Source organism: Chrysemys picta, chromosome 10, assembly GCF_011386835.1.
Source record: "Chrysemys picta bellii isolate R12L10 chromosome 10, ASM1138683v2, whole genome shotgun sequence".
Classification (NCBI taxonomy): domain Eukaryota; kingdom Metazoa; phylum Chordata; order Testudines; family Emydidae; genus Chrysemys; species Chrysemys picta.
In genome coordinates this window covers 49,605,940-49,626,182 of record NC_088800.1, presented here as the reverse complement: position 1 = coordinate 49,626,182, position 20,243 = coordinate 49,605,940, and the positions used below count along the sequence as shown (strand labels likewise).

At 50.9% G+C, this 20,243-nt stretch overlaps 1 protein-coding gene across 2 annotated transcripts; it reads left to right on the top strand.

The window, feature by feature from the left end:
• Nucleotides 1-933: 933 nt before the first annotated feature.
• Nucleotides 934-19,251, top strand: LOC135974013 (uncharacterized). Of its 2 annotated transcripts, XM_065559793.1 has the most exons (3): nt 942-2,447; nt 7,641-8,676; nt 9,602-19,251. In XM_065559793.1, exon 3 carries the CDS (start codon nt 15,903-15,905, stop codon nt 16,830-16,832), a length of 930 nt encoding a protein of 309 aa, XP_065415865.1. In that variant the 5' UTR covers nt 942-2,447; nt 7,641-8,676; nt 9,602-15,902; the 3' UTR covers nt 16,833-19,251. The 2 variants fall into 2 exon arrangements, with proteins under 2 accessions (XP_065415863.1, XP_065415865.1); XM_065559791.1 differs by having other exon boundaries at nt 934-8,676.
• Nucleotides 19,252-20,243: the final 992 nt, after the last annotated feature.

The window sequence follows — 20,243 nt, the reverse complement described above, 5'->3', positions numbered from 1 at the left end:
GAGAAGACTGCTTTTGCCACCCCCACGGGTCTGTATCAGTTTACTCGGATGCCCTTCAGCCTCCATGAGGCCCCGGCCACATTTCAACGGCTGATGGACCACCTCCTCCAACCCCATCGGGACTACGCGGCTGCCTACCTTGACGATGTGGTTGTCTATAGCCGCCATTTGGAAAACCACCTAGGGTGGGTAGCGGCGGTCCTGAGATCCCTGCGGGCAGCAGGGTTAACAGCCAACCCGAAGAAATGCCGCATTGGCTGGCAAGAAACTATCTATCTGGGGTATACCATAGGGAATGGACAAGTGAAGCCCCTCATGGGAAAAGTTCAGGCCATTGCAACCTGCCCACCGCCCGCCACAAAACGCCAGGTATGCCAGTTCCTGGGACTTGCTGGCTATTATGGGCGGTTTATTCCCCAGTTCGCAGCGATTGCAGCCCCCTTGACCGGGCTGTTGACCAAGGACAGCCCTTGGCAAGTAGTCTGGACCCAAGAGTTCGACAAGGCCTTCCAGATGCTCAAGACAAGTCTCCGCCGTGAACCGGTCCTATATAGCCCCGATTTTGACCATCCTTCAGACCAGGGACAGCTCTAGGCACCAGCAAAGCAAGCAGGTGCTTGGGGCAGCAAATTTGCAGGGGCGCAAGAATCCAGCATGGGAGATGAGAACCAACAGGGGGCCCTGGGAGCTGTAGTTCCTTGGTTAGCTCCCTGCCTATAGAGCCAGCCCTGGAGCAGGGAAAGAACTACATTTCCCAGCATTCCCTCGACCGCAATTAACAGGAAATAGAGGGGGAAGGAGTGTGAAACTGAAACCTCATGCTGCAGCTTGCTGTGTATGGTAGGGACAGAGCCAGCTCTAGGTGTTTTGCCGCCCCCCACCCCAGCCCTGGGCTCCCCCGTGTTGCCCCAGCCCTGGACTCTTCCCCCGCCCCCCCCCCGCACCCCCTGCACGTAGGAGGATTTACACTTCTGAGCCATGGAAGCAGAAATTGACTTTTCTTTTCCAGATTTAGCTAATATTCAGAAAGGGAATCAGCACCTGCCTTCCAGATTTGAACACCCTCAAAATTCAGGAGTGCTCAAGCTCAATTTGGGCAGCTGTTACTTCATTTCTCCCAAATCAAATATACTGATCCACTGTAACTTGCTGTAGAAAAAGTAGAATAAACTGAGCAAGAAATGCTTCCCAGTGGTTATTAGGACTGGAATTGCTATTTTCAACAGCCATTGCTTTTTTTTATTATTATTATTATTATTTTTTTAAGTTTTAGTTTTATTTGTTTAAAAGGAAGACAGTGATATTGCATTGGCAAATTCCCCATAGAAACAAAGAATGGAACAAAAGAATAATAAAGGCACCTCAACTTTTCCTCATTTATGTAGGATAGTCTTATAATATGCATCCAGATAGCCTTCAATCACACAAGCTGAAAATTGTTCCACTTTAGTGCAGTTCTGTAACCATATGGGAACCAATCCTGTCTGTGTTCTGTGCACATCCAAAATTCCTGCTGAATGACCCGCCCTGGGAGCGAGTTACCAGTGACCCAGGGCTGGGGCGGCAGGAGGGTGCAGTGTGTGTGTGTGGCGGGGGGGACAGCCAAAATTTTTTTTGCTTGGGGCAGCAAAAAACCTAGAGCCGGCCCTGCTTCAGACCGATGCCTCGGACGTAGGACTTGGGGCCATTCTATCCCAAGAAGTGGGCGGGGAAGAACATCCGGTCGTCTACATTAGCCGGAAGTTGTTTCCCCAGGAAAAGAACTACGCAGTGGTGGAGAAGGAGGCCCTTGCAGTAAAGTGGGCTTGTGACGCCCTACGTTACTATGTCTTCCGAGTCCCATTCACGTTGGTCACTGATTACGCCGCACTCCAGTGGCTGGCCCGGATAATAATATGAAAATACAGCGGTGGTACCTGGCGCTACAGCCCTATGCCTTTACGGTTCGCCATAGGGCTGGGAAGGATCACGCAAATGCAGACTTTCTGGCCTGCTTGGGAGGTATGGACGGGTCTGGCCCTGATGAACGGGAGCCAGCCTTGAGGGGGTGGGGGGGTGCAGTGAGGCGGCCTGGCTCCCAGCTGCCCCGGGCGGGATAAGCCTCTCTGGATGCCAAAGTGGGCGGAGCCACTGGAGCCTGCGCCCGCCTCCCAAAGGTCAAAACGCAGGACCGAAGTATAAAAGCCGCATCCCAGCACTCAGAAGCTGCCTGGCCACCAGAGAAGCCAGATGCTGGGGGCCTAGCTCCTGCTGGGGAGACTTCTGCAGTCTGTGACCGACCTGAGGACTGGCCATACCAGCCAAGGCCTGAGGATGAACAGACCCCGGAGAAGCTGTTAAGCCTACTGGAGGGAAGCGACCCAGAGGAGCTGCCAAGCCTACTGCTTGCCAAGTACCCTGAGGAGCCCATGGTGCTTGATTCTGTGGAGGACACTGACCAGACACAGGTACTGCTAGAGGGGGAGGTAGGAAGTAGCCCAGGGGCAGCCGACCCTAGTCTGGCTGCAGCACACCCAGAGCCGATGTCAGTGTGTTGCGGCCAGGATCCCCACTGATGCAGCAGCAGGCTGCCTGCTGCTGTTAGGGCCCTGGGCTGGGATGCAGTGGAGTGGGCGGGCCTATGTCCCCCCTGCCACCCCACTTACGGGTGGTAGTCTCCCCCTTGCCCCAGATGCCAGAACTGGGAGTCTGGGCTTGTTACTGAACTATTTTGCTCAGCCCCTGCCTGAGGGTCTGAGCCAATAGCGTAGCTGGAGGGGTGCAGGGGAAGCAGCTGCTTCCCATCAGCAAATATTTCAAAAACTGCACCTTAGTTAGGTGGGGTTACCATGGTGCCAGGGGTGCCACTCTGAAGCCGGCTTCCCCAGCTTGCTGCTGCATACCCTGCCCCCTCTCACTACCACGCTAATCAGCTGCATCTCCCAGCAGGAGGGAGACACAGCTGATCACACAGGGACGGGAGGGGAAGATAAGAACCAAGCTCCTGCCTCCCATGCTGGGCTCAGTGGGAGGACTCGGAGAGGTGCTTAGCATACCCTGGGGGATCAGGTGTGTCTCCCAGTAGGAAGGAAACACAGCTGATTGCCTAGGTAGGGGAAGATTAAGAGCTGGGCTCCTGCAGGCATACCCTGCCCCCTCCCAGCAGGAGGGAGAAAGCACTGAGCTCCGCCTCCAGCAAGCTGGGCTTCTGGGGAGGAGGAGAGGCTGGGGCCTTGGGGAAGAAGGGGGTCGGTTGGGGCATGCTCCTATCGGGAGCAGGGGCACCCACCCCACCAGTCAACTGTTTATGGGGGCCCATGAGCCATCAGCTGTTTGGCTGGGGTGGGGGCAGTAGGGTAGCTAGGGGAGTGGGTGCTGTTTAGCTGGTTTTTGGCCACCAGCCAATCAGAGAGGGGAACTGCTCCTGAAGCAGGGGCTGATCTGGGAGACCCCACTGGTGAGGTGCAGCCCCACCTCCTCTCCTACCTGCTCCTTGTGGCACAGTGGCAGGTGTGCTTTCTCTGGCTCTGCAGCAGCAGCTCCTAACCTCTCACCCAACTAAAGGCAGCCAGTAGCAGCAGCTGGTAAGTGTATTTCAAAGGGGGTCTTTCTTGTGGTGAGGGTGGCTTGGGTGGGGAGGGGACTGGAAACCCCCCATGTGTCTGTGAGAGCCAGCCCCTGGCTGCTGGTGGAATGGCCCTCTGCATGGTGGGGGGCAGGGGGCTCAGCCAGAGGCATCTCCAAAAACATCCCCTGCAGCACAGAGAGACTGAGAGTACCAGCCCCTGCCAGGCAGCTGGAGCAGGACAGGCATGGGGGGGGTGGGGGAGGTGTGTCTCCTGTGGGGTGGGGTGTCCCTGCTTGCCCTCCCTGCCCAGGAAGAGACGCCTGCCTCTCAGAGACAGTGGCCATGTAGTGCGCTTGGTTCCCCCTCCCTGGCATCTGGGTGACTGCCTCTTAGGGGGTGAGGGGTGGAAGGGAAGAGGCAGTGGGGAAAGGGGGGGGGGGGTAGGAGAGGAAAACTATCAGGGGAAATCTTCACAGCTACAATCTCTGCCTTGGGGGTGTGGATGGAAGGCTGAAACCATCTGCTGTGCTCTCTGTGAGCTGAGGGGTGAAAACATTGTATGTGTTTAGTCCATGTGCTCTGGCAAACACAAGTCTAGGCACCATGTTGTGGGGCAGGGAAAGGTAGCCTGATTTTTCCCTCTCCTATCAGGGGAAACCTGAATTGTCTCCTAAGGGAAGGGCTTGTCTTGTGATCATGTTGGGAGGAAGGGGCGGGGGGGTATTGCTGAGTCCCAGGGTTGAGTAATTCTCTGATAGTGGTCATTAAACTACTAATTGTCATTCACTTGCTGCACACAATGGCTGGTGATGGTTGTTTAACATCTACCCAGCCATTTGGTCAAGTGCCTTGTTTCTTGGGAGTTGCCTTCTGTAACTTCTCTAATTTCATCCTACTCACAGGAGAGTGGGATGAAATTACAAATTCTGGTTCTAAGGACCTGCTGCCTGGATCCCATATTGCCTTGCACTGGGACTGGGAATTAGTGCCTTGCAACTCCTCCTATTGTGCCAGTGTACCCTTGTGTTTACCTGAACCGTTGGACTCAGTTTAGTGAGGATGGACTCAAAGACTGAGAGCTAAACTGACACTACTATCCTGCTGTGTGGATCCCAGTGTGCTTGTACTGTGAATTTTTGGCATGCGCATGTGGCTATATTTATCTCATTGTGCTGGTGCTACTTCCTTGGTGTGATGACATTATGCTAAGATGAATTGTGACAATAGTGTCCTGGTGTGATGATAGTCACTCTATGCTGTTCATGTGAATCTTGCATTTTTGTATGCTGTGTTGGTGTAGCCCTGTTGTTCCCAGGAAATTAGAGCCACAAGGTGGGTGAGGTAATATCTTTTATTGGAGCAACTTTTGTTCGTGAAAGCTCAAAAGCTTGTGTCTCTCACCAACAGAAGCTGGTCCAATAAAAAATATCTTACCTCACCCACCTTGATATATATTACACCCCCATTGCCCCATATTACCTCACCCAGCTTTCCAGGAGTGAGTTTTCATGATGACCTGGTAAGTGCTCTGACTGGTCCTGACTTCTCTGTATCAGCCCCTCTAGCTTGCACTGCAGCCCAGTACCTTGGGGGCTGAGTGCCTGCAGCGCTGAGACTGTGAGATCAGGGACTCACAGACCCAGCTGGGAGGGGAAGGGCACCTCCTCCTCAGCCTCTCCTTCTTGCTGCCTCCTTTTCCCGAGTGGCCTCATGATTCACAGAGCCAGCGTGGCTGGGTGCTGCATTGGAGTCTCCCAGTGCAGCCCGCACCCCCTCTCCCCCATGCAAACCCCCAACAGACCCTGCCCACCTCTGTCCGATTGTCTCTCTCATGCGGGGGACTGTGCTCCCCCCGCTCCTCTGTGCTGCCTGCTTCCAGGGGCCACAGATTGCAGAGCAGCCCCCTCAGGAGAGATGAGAGGGGCTGTCCCACTGGGGGTGTGCAAGCAATGGCCCCCTCACAGCGAGATGCTGCGCTGCCCCTGCCTCCATCTGGGTGGTGACCCTGGCCTGAGGAGTGCAAGGCAGCGTGAGCTGAGCATGGGGGCTGGAGGCCAGGACAGCAAGCCTGATCACTGACACTCCAGGTGTGCCCAAGTGCGGAGCTAATGCTCCGGGCTTCTCCTTCATTCAATGACACATCAGTAGGACTTGCTTTTTTCGTGCAGAATTTGCCTTTCAGAAAGCAAACCAGCCCCCCCTCCCCAGCCCTTTTCATTGGGATCCTGGGGGCTCAGCTCCCTTGGAGAGGCAGCATTGGGATTGCATTAAAGGGGGGTTGTGACAATGCTAGGGTTACCATATTTCAACAATCAAAAAAGAGGATGGGAGGAGCCCCGCCCTAGCCCCACCCCTGCCCCTTCCACTCCCTCCCACTTCCCACCCCCTCAGAACCCCCAACCTTCCCCCCCACTCCTTGTCCCCGTGATCGCCCCCTCCTGGGACTCCTGCTCCTAACTGCCCTCCAGAACCCCACCCCCTACCTAAGCCTCCCTGTGCCTTGTCCCCTAACTGCCCCCTCCTGAGACCCCCCACCTGTACTCTGACTGCCCAAAACCTTACACCCCCAACCCCCAGACAGCCCCCCCCGAACTCCTGACCCATCCAACTCTCCCCCTGCTCCCTGTCTCTTGACTACCCCCTCCAGAACCTTCTTGCCGCTTCTCTGACCCCCGGTCCCCTTACCGTGCTGCAGAGCAGCGCGCTCAGCAGCAGGGGGAGGGGAGCAGGGTCGGAGCTCCAGACTGCCGGAGGCCGAGGCGAACGGCCAGCCGGCGATCTGCGAATACAGGGAGGGGGAGGGAGGGAAAGAGAGGAGGGGACTGGTCTCAAGTTGCAGGGGAGAGGAGGGGGGAAGTGGAGGAAGGGCTCAGGCTGCTGGAGCCCCGTGCGAGTGGCACGATCCGGCCGGCTGCCCTGTAAGCCGCGCACGCTCTGCATGGGGGGGAAATCCGGACATTGACAAAGTCCCCCCAGACGCTATTTTTAACTCAAAAAAGCCAGACATGTCTGGGGGAATCCGGACAAATGGTAACCCTAGACAATGCGGTTCTGGCGGGACCCAACTGAGAGTGCCAATTCAGGACAAATTGCTAAAACAGGGCAGTTACAGCCCAAGGCTGGAGTTTTTCCACCTTTTAAGGCAAACCAAACCAGCCAGACAATGAAGACGTTGGTCTCAGCCAACTGGCTAACCACAAGTCACACAAGCAATTCCCTTAGACACTCCAGTTTCCCAGTATCACCACCAGTGCCACTCATTATGGGGACAAATGGTTATGAAAACCAATGCCCCAGTAAAAGAAAAAGGGTTCTCCTGATCCCAAAGGACCAAGCCCCAGACCCAGGTCAACATACAAATCAGATTTTACCCAAAAATCACACTGTAGCCAATCCTCTAGAATCTAAAGGTTTATTCATAAAAGGAAAAAGATATAGATGAGTTAGAATCGGTTAAATGGAATCAATTACATACAGTAATGGCAAAGTTCTTGGTTCAGGCTTGGATTGGATCTGCTCTTGCAGCAGGATTCCTGTATGACTCATGTGATCTTCCCAAGAGCTAAGGAAAACAGCTACTTTAGCCATACAAGCTCTGGCAAATGTTTGGAACCCAGTTAACATCAAATTAATGTAGATATTAATGTTGTTCATAGTACAGGAATCTTGGCATTTAGCCATGAAAGCAATATGGAAGTGTGCCTCAGTTTCCCTTTTCATACAGCACATTAGGTCTGGAATGTCTTTTCCCCTGTGAAAACTTCCAATAATGTTTACAGGCATTAACTGTGAAACACTAGTATAACAAGGCCTTTTACATAAAGTGTGTTCTTATGTATTCCTTTTAACATGTTCAAGGGGTTTTTTCAAAAGATTAGGCACCTGGTACATTTTTACAGTTTGTGGTAATAGCAACACATTGTTACAAAAATTACCATTAGCAACAACAACAAATTCATTGCAAGTGTCCATTTACAATCATGTTTGTCATGCCACACCTTTGGCTCAATACCATTGTAGTTTGGGCATTTTAGGGTTAACCTGTGGCTTCCCTTTGCAAAATTCAGTTTTCTCTTTCCTCCTTGTCCTGCAGGATCAAACCCTGATTTATCTTGCTTAACAGAATTCACTGGCTGATTGGGTGGGCTCTCTGTGCTAACAGCTACTAGCAAGTCCTTCCTCTCCCAGCCAGGCAAGTAATTTGCATTACCTGAGGCCTGGCCTACACTACGAGTTTAGGTCGACTTTAGCAGCGTTAAATCGAATTAAGCCTGGACACGTTCACACGACGGAGCCCTTTTTTTCGACTTAAAGGGCCCTTTAAACCAGTTTCTTTACTCCACCTCCGACGAGGGGATTAGCAATAAAATCAGCCTTAGCGGGTCGGAATTGGGGTAGTGTGGACGGAATTCGACGTTATTGGCCTCCGGGAGCTATCCCACAGTGCTTCATTGTGACTGCTCTGGACAGCACTCTCAACTCAGATGCACTGACCAGGTAGACAGGAAAAGGCCTGCGAACGTTTGAATTTCATTTCCTGTTTGCTCAGCGTGGAGAGCACAGGTGACCACGCAGAGCTCCTCAGCACAGGTAACCGTGATGGAGTCCCAGGATTGCAAAAGAGCTCCATCATGGACCGAATGGGAGGTACAGGATCTGCTCGCCATATGGGGAGATGAATCAGTGCTAGCTGAACTCTGAAGCAGTAAACAAAATGGCAAAATATTAGGAAAAAGTCTCCAAGGCCATGAAGGACAGAGGCCATAACAGGGACGCACAGCAGTGCCGCGTGAAAATCAAGGAGCTACGGCAAGCCTACCACAAAGCCAGAGAAGCAAACGGAAGGTCCGGGGCAGAGCCGCGAACTTGCCACTTCTACACAGAGCTGCATGCCATTGTAGGGGGTGCGGCAAACACTACCCCAACCGTGTGCTATGACTCCCTCACTGGAGAAACACACAGGGAAGCGGGTTCGGGGTATGAGGAAGATAGCTCACAGCAGCAAGGAAGCAGAGAAACCGGTTTCCCCAACAGCCAGGATATGTTTATCACCCTGGACCTGGAACCAGTAACCCCCGAACTCACCCAAGGCGTGCTCCCAGACCCTGAGGGCACACAGGGGACCTCTGGTGAGTGTACCTTTGTAAATATTACACATGGTTTAAAAGCAAGCGTGTTTAATGATTAATTTGCCCTGGCAATCGCGGCCAGTACAGCTACTGGAAAAGTCTGTTAACGTTCATGGGGATGGAGCGGAAATCCTCCAGGGACATCTCCAGAAAACTCTCTCCTTCATGTACTCCCAAAGCCTTTGCAAAAGGTTTCTGGGGAGGGCTGCCTTATCCCGTCGGCCATGGTAGGACACTTTACCACGCCAGGCAAGTAGCATGTAGTCTGGAATCATTGCATAACAAAGCATTGGAGCGTATGGTCCCAGTGTTTGCTGGCATGCAGACCACATCCATTCCTTATCGCTCTTTGTTATCCTCAGGAGAGTGATATCCTTCACGGTCACCTGGTTGAAATGGGGTGACTTTATTAAGGGGACATTCAGAGGTGCCCGTTCCTGCTCTGCTGAACAGAAATGTTCCCCGCTGTTAGCCATGCGGTGGGGGGAGGGGTGAAGTGATCATCCCAGAGAATTGGGTGTGGGGAGGGAGGGGGGTTAGTTGGGTTGGTGCTGCATGTTAACCCGGAAACCGCAGCCCCTCCTTTTACATTGCAAACCCATTTTAAATGGCCAACCCAATTCATCCTTGGTATGGGAAGTGAGGGCGCTGCTGTTTGAAACCATTCCCACATGTTAGGAAGGTCAAAAAAAGCCAAAAGACTGTGGCTTACCATGGCTGCCTGCAAGCCGAAATCTGTTGCCTGGCACTGCGTGAGTGATCTCTCACACCAAACCGGCAGGCCCTCAATATAAGAGGAAAAATGCGACTTTGTAACGAAAGCACATGTGCTGTGTAATGTGAACAGCAAAATTTAACGTGAAAGTGTACCCATTGTTCTCTAAAATGTCTTTTTTTTAACCACCTCTCCCTTCTCCTCCACCAGCTGCAAATGTTTCTCCTTCACAGAGGCTAGTGAAGATTAGAAAGAGAAAACGGAGGACACGGGACGATATGCTCACGGAGCTCCAGATGTCCTCCCACGCTGACAGAGCACAGCAGAATGTGTGGAGGCAGTCAGTGTCAGACTACAGAAAAGCACAGTATGAACGAGAGGAGAGGTGGCAGGCTGAATCGCGGGATGAACAGAGCAAGTGGCGGGCTGAAGATGATAGGTGGCATCAGCTTGCAGACAGAAGGCAAGAGTCGATGCTCCAGCAGCCGGAGCATCAAACTGATATGCTCCAGTGTATGGTTGAGCTGCAGGAAAGGCAGCAGGAGCAGAGACCGCTGCTACAGCCCCTGTGTAACCCACAGTCCTCCTCCAAGTTCCATAGCCTCCTCACCCAGACACCCAAGAACACGGTGGGGGAGCCTCCGGCCACCCAGTCACTCCACCCCAGATGATTGCCCGAGCATCAGAAGGCTGGCCTTCAATAAGAGTTAGTTTTAAAATGCAGTGTGTCCTTTTCCTTCCCTCCTCCCCCACCCATCCAGGGCTACCTTGGCAATTATCCCCCTAGTTGTGTGATGAATGTGAAGTAACAATGACTTTATTGCCTCTGCAAGCAGGGGGGAGGGGAGGGTGGGGTGGTTGGTTTACAGGGAAGTAGAGTGAACCAGGTCGGGGGGCGGAGGGCTCATCAAGGAGAAACAAACAGAAGTTTCACACCATAGCCTGTCCAGTCACAAAACTCGTTTTCAAAGCGTCTCTGATGCGCACCGTGCCCTGCTGTGCTCCTCTAATGGCCCTGGTGTCTGGCTGCGCATAATCAGTGGCCAGGTGATTTGCCTCAACTTCCCACCCCACCATAAATGTCTCCCCCTTACTCTCACAGATATTGTGGAGCACACAGCAAGCAGCAGTAACAATGGGGATATTCTTTTTGCTGAGGTCTGAGCAAGTCAGTAAGTTGTGCCAGCGCACTTTTAAACGTCCAAATGCACATTCCACCACCATTCAGCACGTGCTCAGCCTGTAGTTGAACAGGTTCTGACTACGGTCCAGGCTGCCTGTGTACGGCTTCATGAGCCATGGCATTAAGGGGTAGGCTGGGTCCCCAAGGATCACGATAGGCATCTCAACATCCCCAGTGGTTACTTTCCGGTCCGGGAAGAAAGTCCCTTCCTCCAGCTTTCGAAACAGAGCAGAGTGCCTGAAGACGCAAGCATCATGTACCTTTCCCGGCCATCCCACGTTGATGTTGGTGAAATGTCCCTTGTGATCCACCAGGGCTTACAGCAGCATTGAAAAGTACCCCTTGTGGTTTATGTACTCGGTGGCTTGGTGCTCCGGTGCCAAGATAGGGATATGGGTTCCGTCTATGGCCCCACTACAGTTTGGGAATCCCATTGCAGCAAAGCCATCCACTATGGCCTGCACATTTCCCAGAGTCACTACCCTTGATATCACCAGGTCTTTCATTGCCCTGGCAACTTGGATCACAGCAGCCCCCACAGTAGATTTGCCCACTCCAAATTGATTCCCGACTGACCGGTAGCTGTCTGGCGTTGCAAGCTTCCACAGGGCTATCGCCACTCACTCCTCAACTGTGAGGGCTGCTCTCATCCTGGTATTCTGGCACTTCAGGGCAGGGGAAAGCAAGTCACAAAGTTCCATGAAAGTGCCCTTACACATGCGAAAGTTTTGCAGTCACTGGGAATCGTCCCACACCTGCAGCCTGATGCGGTCCCACCAGTCTGTGCTTGTTTCCTGGGCCCAGAATCGGCGTTCCACGGCATGAACCTGGCCCAGTAACACCATGATTTCCACATTGCTGGGGCCTGTGCCTTGTGAGAGGTCTATGTCCATGTCAATTTCCTCATCACTCTCGTTGCCCCGCTGCAATCGCCTCCTCGGCTGGTCCTGGTTTTGCTTTGGCATGTCCTGGCTCTGCATATACTCCAGGACAATGCGCGTGGTGTTCATAGTGCTCATAATTGCTGTGGTGATCTGACCGGGCTCCATGATCCCAGTGCTAGCTATGGCGCCTGGTCTGAAAAAAGGCACGGAACTAGTATCTGACGGACCAGGGGAGGGAGGGGCGAGTGACGACATGGCGTACAGGAATTAAAATCAAGAAAGGTGGCTGTGCATCAGCGAGAAACACAAACAACTGTCACACAGAATGGCTTCCTCCAAAAAAGATTGAACTCAAAACCCTGGGTTTAGCAGGCCGTTGATTTCACGGAGGGAGGGGGAAGCTAATGAATACAGAACAAATCTATTTTTTACATCTTAAGCTGGCAGCCGCCGGTGCAGCATGACTGATAGCCACTGCAGTACGATGACAATGGATACCAGTCATAATATACCATCTTCTACCAAAAGGCAAGGGGCTGCTGCTGTGTATCAATGCAGCCCTACCTCTGCCAGCCCCATGTCTGCCAGCGCCCAGATCGCCCTCAGCCTCTTCTGGGTGCTTAGCAGAAAATACTGGGCGATTGGCAGAAAATAGCATACTACGACTGATAGCCATCATCATCAAGACAGTTCAATAGGACTGAGCATGTCTGCCCAGGTGCCCATGATTGACAGCCACTGCAGTACGATGATGACGGATACCAATCGTAATATACCATCTTCTACCAAAAGGCAAGGGGCTGGTGCAATGCAGCCCTACGGCTGCCAATCATGGTGCACCGTCTACCGCCAAAAGGTAGTTAGCTGCTGCTGCTGTGTAGCAATGCAGTACCATGTCTGCCGGCACCCAGATGACATATGGTGACAGTGAGCTGATCTGAGCGGGCTCCATGCTTGCCGTGGTATGTTGTCTGCACAGGTAACCCAGGTAAAAAGGCACGAATCTATTGTCTGCCGGTGCTCTGACGGAGGGGGAGGGGCCTGACGACATGTACCCAGAACCCCCCGCTACACTGTTTTGCATCATTCAGGCATTGGGATCTCAACCCAGAATTCCAATGGGCGGCAGAGACTGCAGGAACTGTGGGATAGCTACCCATAGTGCAATGCTCCGGAAGTCGACGCTAGCCTCGGTACTGTGGACGCGGTCCGCCGACTAGAGCACTTAGAGCATTTTATGTGGGGACACACACAATTGGCTGTATACAACCAATTTCTATAAAACCGGCTTCTATAAATTCGACCTAATTTCGTAGTGTAGACATACCCACAGACAGGAGTCAGTCCACCAGTTTTCATATCCTTAACTGCTATCATTTCCAAGGCTGGACTCTGTCTTAAAGAGATACCACACAAATTCAGAGTCTGAGGGTGAGAGTTTGCTTGCTCTCCTCTGCATCCTCAAGCATTCGGCCATAAAACTGTTCTGCTTTGAAACCCCAGTAAACAAATCTGTCCTCAGACCCTGAAGCACAGATTGCTCACTTAAAGAATTAGCATGGAGACATTCCTGTTCCAACACCATTGTCTTCCCAACAAGCTGGCTGGTCACACACAGCCACTTGGGTATAGGGCTGCTCAACTTTAACAGCTTTTACTCCATCTGAGACCTTCTTAAAGCTACCCACACTGGATCTTTCAAAAGGAAAGTCAGTGGATCCATTCACAACAGAAAATTTCTGGCTATTAGGAACTAAAACTTCCCTGATTAAATCACTTTCACACCCTTCAGTTGCAGCAAACGGCTTGTACAGATCACCATGAGGATTCCTTCCCTTAGGAGCTTCTCTAAGCAACAATTCACCCCTCACAGAAATTCTTCCCTTACCCTCTTTACCTAGGGCTTGCTCTAAAGGAACACTTTCCTGAGCAGCAACAGACTTTTTCTGGGTCTTGCTTACATCCAGGATCACCTTTGGCCCATCAGGCGGATTCCTACACAATCCCCTTTCAGGCAAACCCACTAGACTCACTAGACTATCTAGACTCACTAGATAAAAGGTTAGAAGCATTCTCCTTCCCTTTGCCCCACACAAGTTCAGGAATCTTTTTTTCTTCTTGCTACAAGATGGATTGTCTGGGTTAGCTTTGCTCTCCATTGAAAGACAATTAGCTACTGAAGTAGATTATAATAAAGTAATAGATAACTTTGCTAGAATGAAGCTTAGACGAAAGAGGCTGTTGTAGTGCTTCATAGATGATCATATTGTTTTGATCTTGTCTTTGAAATATAAAATAAGTAAATAACGTATTGTTTTGATTTTATATACAATCCTGTAAACCTTTTTATATTTTAAATGCAAAATAACACACATACTTATAAAACAATATCATTCTTGTGTTTTTATTTTAAGTACAAAATATGTATAACAAATTTAAAAGTATGTAACTAGTAATTTGATACGGCGGCGGGTGGCGCCTTTTTTTGTGTTCGCTTCCCCTGATGTTAGAACCTGGCTACGCCACTGGTCTGAGCCCCTGTTTGTTTGCTGCCCTGCCCTGCCCCAGGGCCCGGGCTTGTTCTAGAACTATTTGCTCAGCCCCTACCTGAGGGCCTGAGCCCTTGACCATTTCCTGCCTTACCCGGCTAGTTCCCTGCCTCAGCGGACCTCAGTAGTGAGGCGGCCTGGCTCCCAGCTGCCCCACAGAGGGGCTACCCTAACAAACCCCTTTACAAGGACCAAAGTCTTTTGGACAGAGGTGGATGTGATTGATAATTTGGTTGGAGATGGGGGAAGTAGAAAGAGGAAAAGGCATTTACCCTGTCTAGCTTCTCGGCTCTCTGTTAGCTGAGGAATGAAAACATTATCCTCTCTCTCTCTCTCTTTCTCTCTCTCTGGACCCAATGCTAGCACAGAACACCCACCAGAGACAGACACAGAACATGGAACACAGAACATGCAACACTGAACACAGACTTTGTCACAACACTATAACCATGGTTTTTCTGTAACTCTTCAGCTGGTACCAGCTCTCCTGATGTTCCGGTTCAGAGGCTGAAAGATAGAAGCTTAGAAACAAATTAGCACAGTGCTCTCACCACGGCAGACCCTGCTTGTTTGAGTTGTCCATGGTGTACCCATTTTCCCTCTGGGGTATTATGTATGTGTCATAACTATAAAGGGAAGGGTAACAGCTCTCCTGTGTACAGTACTATAAAATCCCTCCTGGCCAGAGACTCCAAAATCCTTTTACCTGTAAAGGGTTAAGAAGCTCAGGTAACCTGGCTGATACCTGACCCAAAGGACCAATAAGGGGATTGTTTGTGCTTTTTGTTTTGGGGGTTGTTCGCTCTTGGGACTGAGGGACCAGACATCAATCCAGGTTCTCCAAATCTTTCTGAACAAGTATCTCATATTTCAAACTTGTAAGTAAACAGCCAGGCAAGGCGTGTTAGTTTATCTTTGTTTTCTCAACTTGTAAATGTACCTTTTACTAGGGTGTTTACTTCTGTTTGCTGTAACTTTGAACCTAAGGCTAGAGGGGGGTCCTCTGGGCTCTTTAAGTTTGATTACCCTGTAAAGTTATTTTCCATCCTGATTTTACAGAGATGATTTTTACCTTTTTCTTTAATTAAAAGCCTTCTTTTTAAGAACCTGATTGATTTTCCTTGTTTTTAGATCCAAGGGGGTTGGATCTTGATCCACCAGGAGTTGGTGGAAGGGAGGAGGGGGGATGGTTAATTTCTCCTTGTTTTAAGATCCAAGGGGTTTGGATCTGTATTCACTAGGGAATTGGTGAAGAGTCTCTCAAGGCTACCCAGGGAAGGGAATTAGCATCGAGAGTGGTGGCAGCGGACCAGGTCTAAGCTGGTAGTTAAGCTTAGAAGTTTTCATGCAGGCCCCCACATCTGTACCCTAAAGTTCAGAGTGGGGAAGCAGCCTTGACATGGTGGTAGCGGTGGGATCATTTTAAACCAAAAGCCAGTGAGATTTTTTTTTCTCCTTTCTAGCTGCTTGGAAAGCAGAGCTGAAGGTAGATGCATATTTTATCTCTCCTTGCCTGAAGGCAGAGGTGTTAAGTTTTTTTTAACAAGGGTCTTTGTTAAGAGAAGGGTTCAATCAGTGAGCAAACAGCTGGTAAAAGGAATTTACAAGCTGAATTGTTTTTTTTTTCTTTCTACCTCTCGGGGATAGCTAGTTAGAAAGTCTCTGTTACCTCAGCAGCAGCCTGAGCTGAGTGCATCCCAGTTTCAATCAACTGCAGAGGGGTGTGGCCCAGCACAAGAAAACAGGAAAATGACTACCAAAGAAGTAGCTAACAAACTAGAACTGGCCAGACTAGAAGCAGAAGAAAATGAAAAAAAAATCAGAGACTGCTTCAATTAAAAAATCTCGAGCAAGAAGCTGAAAAGAAAGCCAAAGAGGAGGCCCACAAGAGAGCTATGGAGCTGAAAGAAAAAGAGATGGAGGAGAGGGAAAAAGAGAGGAAGCATGAACTGGAATTAGCAAGGGCTAGGCTGGATATACCAGCCAATCCTAGCAACCCCTCTCCAGGTACCACTTCCCATCCCAGAAAATTCCCCACCTACAAGGCAGGCGATGATACTGAGGCCTTCTTAGAAAATTTTGAAAGGGCCTGCCTTGGATACAGCATCACTACAGACCAGTACATGGTAGAGCTGAGGCCGGAGCTCAGTGGACCCTTAGCAGAGGTGGCGGCTGAAATGCCTAAGGAACACGTGAACAGTTATGAATTTTTTAAAAACAAGGCCAGACTCGGAATGGGGCTAACACCCGAGCATGCCCGTCGGCAGTTCAGAGCCCTAAGGTGGAAACCAGACGTGTCATTTACCCGACATGCCTACCACATTGACAAAAATTGTGATGCCTGGGTATTAGGAGCAAATGTTAAATCTCTGGAAGATCTGGTTTCCCTAGTAAAAATGGAGCAGTTTTTAGAGGGTGTTCCTGAGGAAATAGAAAGGTACATCCTAGATGGGAAGCCCAAAACTGTAACCAAGGCGGGGGAGATTGGAGCCAAATGGGTGGAGGTGGCAGAAAAGAAAAAAACTAGTAGCAGTTGGAGTGAATATCAGAAGGGGCAACCTGAAACAAAACCTTACCACTGGGGACAACCCAAGGCCCCACCTACATCCCAAGGGAAACCCCTGACGCCTTCTCACCCCACCACACCAGTCTCCACCAACCAACATCGCCCCGGTGATACCTTAGCAGGGCGATGTTTTAAATGTAATGAACTGGGACATATAAAGGCTCACTGCCCCAAGAACCCCAACCGATTACAGTTCATTACACCACAATCATACCAAAGATCCCCAGACCCAGATGCCTCTCTCATACCTTCGGAGTGAAGGGAAACCTTGAGAGTGGGCGGAAAGAAGGTTATCGCTTGGAGGGACACTGCGGCACAAGTGTCAACTATCCACCAATCCCTAGTGGACCCCAAACTCATCAACCTGGAGGTTCCAGTGACAATTCAACCCTTCATGTCACAGTCTGTAACCTTGCCTACAGCCAAGTTGCATGTTCAGAACAAGGGCTGGTCAGGACTGTGGACTTTTGCAATCTATGACAATTATCCCATCCCCATGCTGCTGGGGGAAGACTTGGCCAGCCATGTGAAGCTAGCCAAGAGGGTGGGAATAGTCACCCGCAGCCAGGCTAAGCAAGCTTTCACCCCCATCCCTGTTCCTGAGCCGTCCACCAGGGCCCAGTCTGTGTTACCAGAGACCCAAACAAAGGTGGTGGAACTGGATCCCCTGCCAACGACTGCAACAGCCGTAGTGGATCCAATCCCAGAGACCCAGCCAAAGCCAGTCCCAGAACCGAAACTGGCAACGCAACCAGCACCAGAACCATTGCCAGCACTGAGTCCAGCGCTTGCAAACCCGTCTACCACTTCAACGCCAGAGGGCACCAGCAAGCCTGACCTGGCAGAAGCAGCAGATAACCCTACCCAAGAGCCTGAAATACCACATAGTGCACCAGCGGACAGCAGTTCACAGTCAATGGAAACAGCCCCAACACCTGCATCCTTCCAGAGGGACCAAGCCCCAGTCCACAGTCCAAGGAGGAACTGATGTCTCCAGCATCAAGGGAACAGTTCCAGGCCGAGCAGGAAGCAGATGACAGCCTTCAGAAACCTTGGGCGGCGGCATGGAGCACCCCACCGCCTCTCAGTTCTTCTAACCGATCCCCGTTTCTTGTAGAACAAGGACTTTTATACAAGGAGACTCTTTCTGGTGGGCACCAGGAAGACTGGCATCCTCAAAGACAGTTGGTAGTTCCCACTAAGTATCGGGTAAATCTCTTGAGCTTAGCGCATGATCATCCCAGTGGCCATTCTGGGGTGAACAGAACCAAAGACCGGTTGGGGAAGTCCTTCCACTGGGAGGGAATGGGCAAGGACGTTGCTAATTATGTCCGGTCTTGTGAGGTGTGCCAACGAGTGGGAAAGCCCCAAGACTAGGTTAAAGCCCCTCTCCAGCCACTACCCATAATTGAGGTCCCATTTCAGTGAGTAGCTGTGGATATTCTGGGTCCTTTCCCAAAGAAGACACCCAGAGGAAAGCTTTCGTGGATTTTGCTACCCGATGGCCGGAAGCAGTACCCTTAAGCAACACCAGGGCTAAAAGTGTGTGCCAGGCATTAGCAGACATTTTTGCCAGGGTAGGTTGGCCCTCTGACATCCTTACAGATTCGGGAACTAATTTCCTGGCAGGGACCATGAAAAACGTGTGGGAAGCTCATGGGGTGCATCACTTGGTTGCCACCCCTTACCACCATCAAACCAATGGCCTGGTGGAGAGGTTTAATGGAACTTTGGGGGCCATGATACGTAAATTTGTAAATGAACACTCCAATGATTGGGACCTAGTATTGCAGCAGTTGCTTTTTGCCTACAGGGCTGTACCACATCCCAGTTTAGGGTTTTCACCATTTGAACTTGTGTATGGCCGCGAGGTTAAGGGGCCATTACAGTTGGTGAAGCAGCAATGGGAGGGGTTTACGCCTTCTCCAGGAACTAACATTCTAGACTTTGTAAGCAACCTACAAAGCACCCTCCGACACTCTTTAGCCCTTGCTAAAGAAAACCTAAAGGATGCTCAGGAAGAGCAAAAGGCCTGGTATGATAAACATTCCAGCGAACGGTCCTTCAAAGTAGGAGACCAAGTCATGGTCTTAAAGGCGCTCCAGGCCCATAAAATGGAAGCGTCGTGGGAAGGACCATTCACGGTCCAGGAGTGCCTAGGACCTGTTAACTATCTCATAGCCTCCCCCACCTCCAACATAAAGCCTAAGGTATACCATGTTAATTCTCTTAAGCCCTTTTATTCCAGAGAATTAAACGTTTGCCAGTTTACAGCCCAGGAAACAGATGACGCGGAGTGGCCTGAAGGTGTCTACTACGAAGGAAAAAGGGATGGTGGCGTGGAAGAGGTGAACCTCTCCGCGACCCGTGGACGTCTGCAGCGACAGCAGATCAAGGAGCTGTGCACAAGCTTTGCACCAATTTTCTCAGCCACTCCAGGACGGACCGAACGGGCATACCACTCCATTGACACACGCAATTAGAACCCCACTGTACCCATGCTACAGATGGGTATAATCCAGGGGCTGATTATACCCATCTGTAGCATGTCCTGGATCTCCCTTTTTAGAGCAGTTTGGGCATGAGGCGACTCCCGGTAGGGTGGGGTTCTAATTGGGTGAGCACCCAATTGGGTAATGCTCACCCAATTAGAACCCCACCCTACCGGGAGTCACCTCATGCCCAAACTGCTCTAAAAAGGGAGATCCAGGACATGCTACAGATGGGTATAATCCACCCCTCTAACAGTGCATGGGCGTCTCCAGTGATTCTAGTTCCCAAACCAGATGGGGAAATACGCTTTTGCGTGGACTACCGTAAGCTAAATGCTGTAACTCATCCTGACAACTATCCAATGCCACGCACAGCTGAGCTATTGGAGAAATTGGGACATGCCCAATTCATCTCTACTTTAGACTTAACCAAAGGGTACTGGCAAGTACCACTAGATGAACCCGCTAAGGAAAGGTCAGCCTTCGTCATCCAGGCAGGGGTGTATGAATTCAATGTACTCCCTTTCGGGTTGCGAAAAGCACCCGCCACCTTCCAAAGACTTGTAGATGGTCTCCTAGCGGGATTGGGAGAATCTGCAGTTGCCTACCTCAATGATGTGGCCATTTTTTCTGATTCATGGACAGAACACCTGGAGCACCTGGAAAAAGTCTTCGAGCGCATCCGGCAGGCAGGACTAACTGTTAAGGCTAAAAAGTGTCAAATAGGCCAAAACAGAGTGACTTACCTGGGGCACCAGGTGGGTCAAGGAACTATAAATCCCCTACAGGCCAAAGTGGATGCTATCCAAAAGTGGCCAGTTCCAAAGTCAAAGAAACAGGTCCAATCCTTCTTAGGTTTGGCCGGATATTATAGGCGATTTGTACCACACTACAACCAAATGGCCGCCCCGCTGACAGACCTAACCAGAAAGAAACAGCCAAATGCAGTTCAGTGGACTTATGAGTGTCAAAAGGCCTTTAACCAGCTTAAGGCAACACTCATGTCTGACCCTGTGCTAAGGGCCCCAGACTTTGACAAACCGTTCCTAGTAACCACAGATGCGTCCGAGCGGGGCATGGGAGCAGTTTTAATGCAGGAAGGACTGGATCAAGAATTCAATCCTGTCGTGTTTCTCAGCAAGAAACTGTCTGAGAGGGAAAGCCACTGGTCAATCAGC